General features: G+C 37.7%; 2 protein-coding genes across 3 annotated transcripts; both read right to left on the bottom strand.

Moving 5' to 3' along the window:
• Positions 1-3,586: 3,586 nt before the first annotated feature.
• Positions 3,587-7,034, bottom strand: LOC106396684 (chitin elicitor receptor kinase 1). 2 transcript variants are annotated; one of them, XM_013837151.3, is made up of 12 exons: positions 6,090-7,034; positions 5,741-5,774; positions 5,644-5,651; positions 5,400-5,555; positions 5,129-5,313; positions 4,965-5,054; positions 4,785-4,878; positions 4,553-4,704; positions 4,379-4,467; positions 4,164-4,299; positions 3,983-4,081; positions 3,587-3,900 (listed from the first exon to the last, which is right to left on the bottom strand). In XM_013837151.3, exons 1-12 carry the CDS (start codon positions 6,745-6,747, stop codon positions 3,739-3,741), a joined length of 1,863 nt encoding a protein of 620 aa, XP_013692605.2. In that variant the 5' UTR covers positions 6,748-7,034; the 3' UTR covers positions 3,587-3,738. The 2 variants fall into 2 exon arrangements, with proteins under 2 accessions (XP_013692605.2, XP_013692606.2); XM_013837152.3 differs by having other exon boundaries at positions 5,400-5,552; positions 6,090-7,029.
• Positions 7,035-8,252: 1,218 nt separating this feature from the next.
• On the bottom strand, positions 8,253-10,767 carry LOC106396685 (serine/threonine protein phosphatase 2A 59 kDa regulatory subunit B' zeta isoform). Its single transcript, XM_013837153.3, has 3 exons — positions 10,365-10,767; positions 9,016-10,281; positions 8,253-8,936 (listed from the first exon to the last, which is right to left on the bottom strand). The coding sequence occupies exons 2-3, from the start codon at positions 10,168-10,170 to the stop codon at positions 8,565-8,567; spliced, it is 1,527 nt and encodes a 508-aa protein (XP_013692607.1). The 5' UTR covers positions 10,171-10,281; positions 10,365-10,767; the 3' UTR covers positions 8,253-8,564.
• Positions 10,768-11,839: the final 1,072 nt, after the last annotated feature.

Genomic DNA, 11,839 nt, shown 5'->3' with positions numbered 1-11,839 from the left:
TGTTTAAAATAAGTAAATAAATAAAGTTGACAAAAAAAAAAGTAAATAAATAAAGAAAACATACGTGTTGGACTTTAACTGACGTAATTAATTTCAATTAGACACTTTAATATTCTTCTTGATAAACCTACATTTTAAGTCTTTCTCACGAAAAAATATATTTCAAGAACTAAAATGACCAAAATAACATTTTTTATTTTGAAAATTTTAATTTTATTTTATTTTTTAAAATTTGAAATCCCTATCCCAAAACTCCACTCCTAAACTCTAAATCCTAAACCCTAAACCCTAAACCCTACCCCTTAACTCTAAACCTTAATGTCTAGATTAATTAACCTTAGGGGTATAAATGTATATTTACTTCTTTTGATAAAACATTTAAGTCTATTTTGGTCATTTTAATTTTTAAGGTCTATATTTGTGACAACTTTTTTTAGGTCTATCCTACGGAATTTCTCAATATGCAATCTTAAAATAATTTTTTTTGAGAAATTCTCTAGAATTTCAATTAGACACTTTAATAAGTTTTGTCAAAAAATAGCGCTCAATTAAGAAAATGACCAGAATAAGTTTTATCAAAAGGTAAAAATGTATTTTTTACCCTAGGATTAACTAATATAGACTTAGAGTTTAGAGTTAAGGGGTAGAATTTTGGGATAGGTTTTAATTTTTTTTTTTTAAATAAATATTAAAATTTTCAAAATAGAAAAGAGTTATTTTGGTCATTTTTTTTTGTGCACCAACATTTTCATTAAGGGAAAATTATGGCCTCAGGCCCAAGTTTTTAGCCCACGACTTGGTCCATTACAGATAATTGGCTCAATGTGGCTTTTGCTAAAGCATCGGCATCACCATTAAGCGAACGAGGAATTTGGGAAAAAACGATATCGACAAAAGGAGAAGAGATGTGATGGATATCACTCACAATCCCATAGATCTCCGAGTTCTGCAAGTCATTGTTGATTGCTCTAACGAGCGTTGAGTTGTCAGATAGCATCTGAAGATCTGTGACCCCCATAGCTACTGCAGTGGTGATTCCTGATCGGAGAGCTAGGGCTTCGGCGATCAGTGGGCTGGGAGCAAATTCTTGGGTCGTCGCTCCTCTGTGTTTGCAAGCTCTTGTTGAATCCGTGAAGATCCAATCTAGACCTGCTTTGTTCGATTGTTTGTTCCATGCGGCGTCCGTTTTATATATCAATCTTGTGCTCCGGTCGAGATGTAGATGTGGCGCCTTAGGCAAGGTCGTCGCTTGCTCTAATACTTGATTCTGCGGCCTTTGCGCTAGGTTCCATTCTTGAGCCAGTCTTAGTGCCTTTGTAGCGACGTCCTGTGGAGTGAAGGTCTGATCCTCAAAGAGAAGGGTGTTGTGCGCGGTCTAAAAAGCCCAGCAGACCCATGGGAGGATGTTTCCTGATATTCCTGATAGGAGCAAGCATATCACTTTCCTAAATACTGTGATTGCGCCTTTGAAGCTCTTGTCCGCGGTCAAGTGAGTCGCTTTATGAGTGGGAATCAGGTCCCATACCTTCCGTGCAAATCGGCAGAAGAAGAAGGTATGCATCGCGGTTTCTACAGCTTGGCATTGTTTACAACATGCTTCTGATTGAATGCCTTTGTGTTGCAGGTTAGCTCCAAAGGGAAGGGTGTTTTGTGTAATAGACCAGAGGAACATTCGCATTTTGGGGGAGAAAGTACCTTTCCATATTTCCTTCATCCAATCAAAGTTCTCGGGGTCAGCTAGGGTAGTTGTAGCCTCTCCCATGGTAGTTGTGAAGTACCCTGATTTGGTCGAGTACTTGCCTGATCTCGCTGGTCGCCAGATAAAGATGTATGCTGCTCCCGTCTCACTTGGTCTTAAGCATTTGATTTGGTCCGCTAGCAGAGGTACAAATTCTTCTAATCTGGCTTCATTCCATTTCATGTCAGATGTTAGTAGATAAAACACTCTAAGATCGAGTCCTTTTTCTTGGATTGGCCCAAAATTTTGATATTTTCTTCTAGGGATAGCCAAGAGTCCTTCCATACTCTAGTATCTTCTCCGTTTCCTATTGCTTTACCCACATTCCCTTTTAGTAAATCTCTGCCATGTAGTTTGCTCCTCCATCCGTGTGAACATACTGCAGGGGCTTGTGCCTCTAGGAATGATGTCTTGTGGCAGTATTTTCCAAGTAGTATTAAGATCCTCCATACTTGTTTCGCTAATAGAGCTTGATTGAATATTTGAATATCCCTTAGGCCAAGGCCTCCGCCCGCTTTTGGCTTAGTCATTTTGCTATGTGCTATTCAGCACATTTTCATTTTGAAAAGTCATTTTTTTAAGGTTATTTTGTAACAAAAACTTTAAAAACATTATTTGAGAGAATGGCTCTAATTTTATTATATACGTAGATTATTTTGAACTTTTTTGAAAAAGTTATTTTGAAGTTTGACCACAAACATCATATTATTTTGAGCTTTATTTATTTTCAAAATTTTTACCATCAGCAACTTTTTTTAATTTGCCCTAAACCAACAATTCTTCATATATAGTACATTACATTGTTCACCTGGCTTTTAAAGAGATCGATATGATAAAAGCACAATAAATTTGCAAAACATTTTTCCACAAAAACTTGTAAAAAATATAATTCGTTAAAGAAAAACGGCGCACTTTCCAGCGCCCGATCATGCGTCGGCTCTTCCACAACTATCTTATTTCCCGGACTATATGCCGCCTTAAACATTGGATTGTGTATACGCGTTTTCAAGTAACGGGTTCAATTTTAAATTCGGTTCTTCACTGAATTCCAACTTATCTTTAACCATTGAATCCTGAAACAAAAAAAAACCACTAAAAGTCTAAAACCAAACCACAAAGAAAGAAAACTCATTTCGCTGTAGAGAAGAGGCACAGGTTAATCCTGTAAAGGGTATCTGACAAAGACTGGTTGGTAACGTACAAACGTCCTTTGCAGAATTATGTGGAATCGGATGGTTAACATAAAAAGTATAAAGAGGCAATGGAGTCCGAACTAGGAGCTCATTTTGAGTAATCACATCAATAGAAGCTGATGCGATCAGAGCAATTGATACACGTCTACGCATTGCCGTGCTTACATGAGAAAATAAGAAACATTGGCCTAGGGTTTCATGTAATGAGATTCTATATAAATATGTAGCTTCGTTAACAGCTTCACGAGTCAAACAAAAGATGAGACTACAACAAAAACATAGATTTTAAAGAAACTAAATAAATTATGAAAAATTTGTTAATTATTTAAAAGTTGTATAAATAAAGAAATTTTCTTGCACACTAAACTACAATAGCTTTCATATTATTGTAGATATTTTTCATTTGATTTTGTTTTTCGCTTGCGGCAGCTGTTAACGTTGGCACGGTGCGTCTACGGACAGGCCAGAACGCTCCAACACTGTTAGAACATTAAGATCATAGTGAGTAGTCTATGGGGGCCTAAGCCAGCCAGTCGCCTTTGTTACAACATGGTGACGAACAAAGCTCTAGACCTTTTCGAAGCTTCGATAGAATATCCATAACAATTTCAAAATTTAATACTTGCGTAAGATACTGAGATTGTTGACGTCGAACTTGTCAAATTAATTATCATAGAAGATTATATAGAAGTCAACAGGTGACATGCACAGTTCGTATAGGAAATATACATATACTGAAGCTTAACAAATTGAATCTTGAAGTTAAAGTTAAAACCAAGAACAATCATTTCTATAAAACAGCAAACTCTACCGGCCAGACATAAGGCTGACAATATCATCGTTCTGGAAGTTTCCGACGTCCCAGTTTCCGGTTGACGAGATAAGAGTAGATAAAGCAACGACAATGTATCTCATACTTGGACGGAGCTGCGCGTTCTCTTGCGTACAAGCTTTCCCTAGTTCCGCCATCTAAACCAATATAAACCACATCATTGGCTTGGTTTAGCGATCTTGGTTAAGATAGATTGGACACAGGAAGATATTATTCTACCTTATATACAGAATCAAACGGATAGTTATCACCAAGCCTCGGATCGATAATCTTCCGTAGTGCTTCTTCTTTGTCTGCCTCCTTGAATACTTCTTCGAACTGCATGACAAAGTAAGAAAGCAAATGCTTAAGTGACAATACATGTCTTGAAAGAAGGGAAGCAAGCAATAGTAGTACTAACCACACCCACGAGGCCTCTGAATTCACCACTGGCTTGGTTCATCTTGACAACCGCGGCTTTCGCAGAGATCAACTCGTAAAGGACCACTCCAAATGCATATACATCTACTTTCGCAGACACTTCTCCATATACAATCCTGCAGTTGCATTATTGTATACCATCACTACAATGATAATACAAATATTTTATGATATGTAGAGAGAAATAAGCTTTACTCAGGTGCCATGTAACCAAATGTACCCATCGCCCCACGTGTCGCTGAGCTTCCCACTTCTGTCAGTTTTGTTAAACCGAAATCAGCGACCTGTTGTTACACACGGAAGTTACTCAGTGCCATTGAACAAAGCAAAGATAACATAGTTTCAGTCAATTAGAAAGTGAGAATGAACCTTTGCTCTGAAGCTCTGATCTATCAATATATTGGCAGATTTAATGTCCCTGTGAACATAAACTGGAACCGTGTGCTCGTGGATATACTCTAAACCTCTAGCTGAATCTAGCGCAATGTGGACTCTCTTAATCCACGGTAGCGGTTCACGTCCTAGTTTACATAATAAACTCCTTAGTTTCTATCACTGATTGCAAGTTTCACCTTATTAGTACTAGTATATGTGTAGGTACCTGATCCATGTAAATGTTGTCCAAGGTTGCCATTCTCAACATACTCATAGATCAAGAACAGAGACCCCTCTACACAATAACCAATCAGACGAACCTGCATGAAAGAAAGAAAAAAACAAGTCTTGTTATCTGATCAAAGATGATCTCTTATCTGACAGAGAAACACAGTTTAAGCTTTACCAGGTTGACATGATGTACACGTGTTAAGACTTTTAGTTCCGCCAAGAACTGTTTCGATGCCTCCATGTCCATCTTCTTGATTGCAGCTTTCTACACATCAAATAGTGTTTAATGTTCCATGTAGACCAACAATAACAAGGATGAAAAAAAGAATCTCTGCTTACTTCTCCTCTAAGCTCTGCATAGTAAACAGCACCAAAACCACCTTGCCCTATCTTAAAAGACAGATTGAAATTATCAGTAGCCTTTGCTAGCTCCTCCAAGGTAAACTCAACAGACTTGTCCACGCTTATGGCGGCAAGGCCAGGAGCAACTCCTGTACCAACCAAGTCTCCACTCTGGAGGCTAGCTGCAGATTCATTAAAACTTACTAAAGAAACTCCACCTCAAAATGGGCACACACATATAAATCCCTCCATCACGTACAAAACTTACCCTGATCAACCTTAGCAGACAACGGGATAGAAGATGAATGTGAATCTTGCTTCTTGTTCTTTCGGTAAGCATAGTATATGACAAAGGAGATCAACAACAGAGCCACCAACACTCCTATACATATACCAGCTATAACTCCAGCACCAAGCCCACCTGCTTATATCAAAAAACAATTATTTCTCAATCTCTCCTAAGTTTCTTCTTTCCTACCATCAAAAGCTCAGAAACGGGGAGAAGAACCAACCTTTGTCACTACAAAACAACATAAGAAAAGGAGAGTACATCAGTTCATAGAAATCAAAGCAGTGACAGATAGACTGAAACAAACAAACAAAACCTACCTTGAATTGAAAGGTGGGAATGTACCATTTGGATCTGCAACAAGAATGTTATAACAAATGAGAGAAGATAATGATTAACCGAAAATATTAAATCGACAGTGGTTCACCAATTGACTGATTTTATTATTAGAGGCTAAATGTATATTTTTCGGATTACGAGAACACAACATATATCTCAGTTAGAAAATCCTACTGCTAATGGACTCATGAAATTCCTGATTAATTAACTATTGTTACCAGATCCAAGGCAAATGAGAATGGATATAGATATATAGAAACTTCCACAATACATAAAATACAATTATATGAATTCTGCGGTGTCTAACACCAGGGTGAGAAAGATCTTTACCTTTCCCCGGAACAAAGACAATCCCTCTCCCTGACCGGAAATCAACACCAGGGTTATACCTTTGAATAAACTCCGCCGGTACACCGGAAGAACTCGCGATCGCGTCGAGACTATCTTCAGGACGAAGCGGGTAAGTAACGAACAACCCATAATCCTTTGACACACTCTCGTTACCGCAAAAGCAGTTCACGGACACGTTTAACGTCGCGGAGGGAGGGATGTTAGTCGCCGGAAAAGAGTTGGTCCTCTGCAAAGACTCCTCCGTCGTGAGGTTCGCGTAATGTTTAGTCGCAACTACGCCATAAGTATCTTCCTGTTGGATACTGTATCTGAACACGTGGGCAAGAAAGTCTCCGGGTTGGCACTCGCAAGGGAAAGGGACAAGAACACGAGAACCCATCTGGATTAAGTCTTTGTTTGTTATGCTGGGGTTGTACCTTAGGATCGGCTCGAAGTTGACTTGATCGAAAGGCGCGGCGGGAGAGTTGAGGTTCTGGTTGATGTTGGAGAGGGTTGTTCCGTTTTCGAGGAAGTAAGAGGCTAAAGCTAAGTTGCAGCTTCCACTGCATTTAGATTCCACGGTGAAGAACAGAGACGACGTTGAGAAGAGGAGAAGGAGAAGAGGAAGAAGGGTAGCAATTCGGATCCGTAGCTCCATCTTTGGATTCGTAGAGGTCTCTGTGTTTTTTTTTTTTTTTTTTTCGTGTGGTTTGGGGAATAAGAGAAGAGAGATGAGATTCAAAGAGGAGGAAGGTTGACTAGTTCGACGTTGACTATTTTCAACTCTGAGAATGATTCCTATTAGAATATATTAATTTCAATCGGCGCTGTTAATTTTTGGAAATATTATTTGATTTTCAATACTAAGAAGATCAATTAAAGAAACTTCTGTCTGTTGGAATTTCGAAGTCTTTGGTCGTGAATCAGAGGAAGGCAGCCATTTTTGTTGAAGGAAGTGATAGTGTGAACGCATCATCGATCCGATTTTTGTTTGTATATTAATTGGTTATTTTTCCTTTAATTTATAAGAGTTTTATTGGTTTGACTTTGCTTCCTTTTTGGTATTAGTTTTTTTTTTTTCTAATATGTGTGCACAACCTTAAACATCATATATTCAAATCCGGAGGGAGTATTAATATGTCGATGATTAATCACCGTAGACATATTATTGACGTAGCTAGCTATATACTCTTTTTTCTCTTAAAATTATGTCATTTTGATACTTTTTAACCAAATTAAAAATATAATTAAAATACATTTCTAGTTTTATTAACTATACCTATTCAATCAATAGTATTAGAACTAAATAAAATTATTTATAAAATCAATAAAATTTACAATAAAATATTAAGTTAAAATAAATATAACTTGTATTAAAATTTTAAAATGATATTCTTTATATAATAATAAAAATATTAAATAATATTTTTAGGAAACATAAAATACAATATAATGCTAAAAATTAAATGAGAACAAAAAAACGATATTCCCTATGATAAATATATTTTTTTCTACTGCTTAATAAAAAAGGTTATATATCTATTTTTGACTTTACCTTTAAAAACTAGATAAAAGTATGATTAGTAATTTTGATGACTCTAGATAGAAATTAAAAATGAATACACTTGGTATATCCCAACCAATCATCTCCTATACCATTTTGTTACATTATCAGTAAATTATTATTTTTAAATATTTACAATGTATAATTAGATCAATACCTACTAATTTTAATATTAGCCTAGGCTTGAACATCCAGGTAGTTATATCAGTTTGAATATGTAGACATTTTCGAATATATTTTAATTTCAGTATTTATCATTTTTAACAGATATTCTTTTAAGTATCCAAATATGAAAATCATATATACTATCGAAAAATCAAAAATAAAATATATACCAAAAACCTAAAGTATATCTAAAACTTAAAAATTTATCGAAAATAATTAAAATATATAATTTGCACAGCTGGAAAATTTTGCAGGTATTCCGAAACTGTGGAGAACGGAAAATAGATAAAACATTCTCAATTTGATCCAAAAGATAGTATATCTAAAACTTAAAAATTTATCGAAAATAATTAAAATATATAATTTGCACAGCTGGAAAATTTTGCAGGTATTCCGAAACTGTGGAGAACGGAAAATAGATAAAACATTCTCAATTTGATCCAAAAGATTAAATTAAACAAAATAATTATACATTCGTCTCTCAAGAGCCATCCCTATAGTTTCTTACAGTACATAAAGTATGCTGTTTTGCCCATTCCCGGAAGAAGATCACAAGCAACCAACAAAGTAAACCCATACACAAAAAAGCTGTTAAAAGTATTCAATGATGAGAATTGAGATACTTCACACTCCTCTCTCTCTATCTTCTTGGTTGCCTCAAGAAAACCGATTCAACAACTCAAACCCGAATCCGTATCGTTACCATTAAAGTATAAGCTGACATAACAGATCAGAAACCACAGTACCTACCCTGAGGACTCAGAGCTGCTTGCAAGATTCACCGAGGACACAAATCTTGGGACCAGCTCTGCCTCGTTGGTCTTTGAAGCCGCCAAATCTTCTAACCTCTTCCATGTTCTTTCCCGGTTCGCTTTAAGCTCTGTCTTATTCTCTTCTTCCACTTGGAATTTAGCTAAACACTCATCGAAGAGAGCTTGGTCAACGTCGGAGAACACTTTCCTCACGTTTAGAGTCAGAGTCTTAACCGCTTGGTTCCAATGTCCACGCGTGTTCCTCTCTAGAGCTGGGAAGACTATAGGCATGATCACTTTATGGTTCTGAGTGATCAGGTTTCTTATGTGATCGTTGTTCCATAGAAACAATGCTCTCTCAGCAACCTAATAGCCAACAATACAACTTCCTTATAAGTAAGAAGACTCTTGTCAAGAGAGAAAACACAAAAACAAGAAGTAGAACCTGGAAATGTGAACTGTTGAGACAACGAGCTATCTGTCGGAACAAAGGGACCATACAACGTTGAAACTCAGCAGCTTGAGTTGCTTCCAAGACTTCTTCCAACTCACCAAGAAACATAACTTCTTTAGAGCTGTTAGTCACAGGCCAATACTTTAGCAGGCCTCTGATAATGCAATCCGCGAGCTTGAAGTCTTTCTCCACAAACTGAACAATGCAATAAGAGAGCTGCTGGTAATAGACCGACGCGCATTTAGGCTTGTGGAGAGGGATCAAAGCACGGACAAGGAAGAGCTTATGCTCTTCTTTCAAAGGCAAAGCAAACCCATTGATTATACTCCCAAGAATCTCCAGCAACTCCGCGATACCGTTATGCTTCTCAGTCTCGGAGATGAACCTGTAGAAGATGTTGTTTATGGCCTTTCTGATGTAAGGCCTATGGACCATGAACTTCCCGTAAACACGGTGGAGAATGGTTTTCAGATACTCTCTCTCTCTTTGATCTTCGGAATCAAACAAGTCTAAGAGCTTCAAGACGAAAGAGTGGTCAATGTATCTCTTTGCGAGCTTTGCGTCAGTCATGGGAGACGCCACGAACCTGAGGAGAATCTCGTAGACGACTTGAATGTGAGGCCAAGCCGGCTCCAAGGAAGGCTCCTCATCTTCCAAATCGTGCATCTCCAGGATCTTAGTCTCGTGGTTAGCTGAAGGAAACGTTCTGAAGAGATTCACAGCTACCATCTTGGTCAGCTCCTGGATCGCAGCTTCGTTAAACTTCACGCCAACTGATGCGACGTAGTCAACGAGCTCGAGGAGTGTCTGCCTCTTAATCTCTTTCTCCTTGAGATTCTTGGAGGGGTCTCTGAAGTCGAATACAACGCAGCACATGGTCAGCTTCTGGAGGAAGAGATTAGGTTTCTCGGAGATGGGAACGTCTCTGAAGCTAGGCAAGGCCTCGTATACAACACCAGAAGGTGGAAAGGGTCCAGCTTGAATGTTCTTGTTAGAGTTAGGAGCAAGAGTCCCATTTGGTAGACGAGAACCAGAAGCTGATGGGTTTGGGGCGTAATAGGAGTTAACAGCTCCTTCACCGTTGGAGTCATTGTTCAATGACTTGGAAGGCTTTCTAGGCAGCTTCCCAAATATCTGTTTGATCATATCTAAACCCTGAAGTAATCAGCTCTGTGTTAAGGTCACAAAGTCTCGAGCTTTATTGTCTAAGCATAACTTTAGAAACCCTAGTTTCAGTTCATTGGAAGATCTTGAACCCTGAACCCAAATCAACGGATACAATCATATCAGAACACAATCAAGCACGCAAATCGAGCTTAGAGACGAATTTAAAAGCTTACATTTTTGCAGATGGGTTAAAGAGAGATCTATGCGGATCCTATAAAGATACAAGCTTTTAGAAGGTATCTGGTGATAAACCCTATCTCGCCCAAATTGAATCGAGCGAGAGAGAGAGACAGAGAGCGCAGGAGAAGGCCAACGAAATCCAGACAGGAAAAAAATTTGTAAGAAAAAAGAAAAAAAAGTACAATTTTAAGACAGGTTTTTAGGTTGTAATGAGCAAAAATAGAAGATTAATCGTGTCCCTCTCCAGGGATTGTTACTGTAAATCCATTTACACTTATCAGAAGAGATCCAATAACAACCTGAAGATCTAGATATTTTCCAATTTTAATTGTTTTTAATATATATCACACAAAAAGGAGAACAGAGAGAGAGAGAGAAAAAAAAAATCAAATAACATGGGCACGCACGGTTTTGACAGGGTGGCAGGTGAGTAAAAGAAGCTCACGAATGTAACTCCAGAGTAACAGGAGAATTAATTTGGTCAAATTTGATACGAGTTTTCTTGTATAAATTTGATGACTGAAACTTATTATATACACACTCATCAGAAATATATACCAAACCATATTCTATAAGTCTATGACTTTTACTTTTTGAAAAGCTGTTTTTTCTCTAGTGAATCAATCGTTGACCGATTATCTGAGTCAAAGTTGAGGGTCAAACACTTCAAGACTTAGCCTAATGTATATGTACTGAGTGTCGGTAAAGAACTGATCTTAGTACTTGAAAAATGTTAATATTTTCTGGATGAGAACAGAGTTGGAGATGCAAGCCTTCTTGATGGTTTAGTCAAAGTCAAGCAATGGTTTAGGAGGGCATCCCATAATGAGAAATTGGTAAACCCCATTTGCTCTAGACGGCGTCTATTTTTTCTTTAATGCTAAAAATACAAATATCATTTCAAGAAATGAAGATAAAAGTGTTACAATATCATTTTTAGACGGCGTCTATGAAACCTCGAACATGTATGGTGAGTATTAAATCGGGAGACAATGTTTGTGATCTCCTCTAATCTGAGCTGGATTGATGTTTTGGCGATGTAGGATCTATCATTTGGTTCATTGATGGTAGTGGTGTAGTGGTTAGCAAATCTAATGAAGCCAGTGGCTAGTGGATACTGAGAAACCATCCAACATCTTGAAAAGGAGTAATGGTGTTAGTTTTGGTGACTTATGTTGTTTAAGATACAAGCACAAGAACCGGGCCTCGTGGTCTGGTGGTTAAGGAACCTCGGCTGAGGTGTCCGCCATCACGAGTTTGAGCCCCGGCCACAGGACCTTCTTCGCCAGTTCCGGTTGGACGCGGTGGGATAGTCGGACTAAAGTCCGGATACCTGGATTATCAAAAAAAAAAAAAAAAAAAAAAAAGAGATACAAGCACAAGAGTTTAAGCAATGGTTTGTCTAAATCTCCGGACATGCTTAGAGCTAAGGCTCCAATATTTGATTCAGATTTTGAAACTGTAGTGC

This window comes from Brassica napus, chromosome C5 (genome assembly GCF_020379485.1).
Source record: "Brassica napus cultivar Da-Ae chromosome C5, Da-Ae, whole genome shotgun sequence".
NCBI classification, from domain to species: domain Eukaryota; kingdom Viridiplantae; phylum Streptophyta; class Magnoliopsida; order Brassicales; family Brassicaceae; genus Brassica; species Brassica napus.
This window is presented reverse-complemented; position numbering and strand designations above follow the sequence as displayed.

What these genes read in the sequence shown, in the direction of transcription:
- LOC106396684 (XM_013837151.3), bottom strand. Translation starts at nt 6,747, where the DNA reads ATGGAGCTACGGATCCGAATTGCTACCCTTCTTCCTCTTCTCCTTCTC. An exon ending in TGTCTTTGTTCCGGGGAAAG is followed by an intron (nt 5,775 to 6,089) that starts GTAAAGATCTTT and finishes TTCTTGTTGCAG; the next exon opens with ATCCAAATGGTACATTCCCA. An exon ending in GTGTACATCATGTCAACCTG is followed by an intron (nt 4,879 to 4,964) that starts GTAAAGCTTAAA and finishes TCTTTCATGCAG; the next exon opens with GTTCGTCTGATTGGTTATTG.
- LOC106396685 (XM_013837153.3), bottom strand. Translation starts at nt 10,170, where the DNA reads ATGATCAAACAGATATTTGGGAAGCTGCCTAGAAAGCCTTCCAAGTCA. An exon ending in TCAACAGTTCACATTTCCAG is followed by an intron (nt 8,937 to 9,015) that starts GTTCTACTTCTT and finishes GTTGGCTATTAG; the next exon opens with GTTGCTGAGAGAGCATTGTT.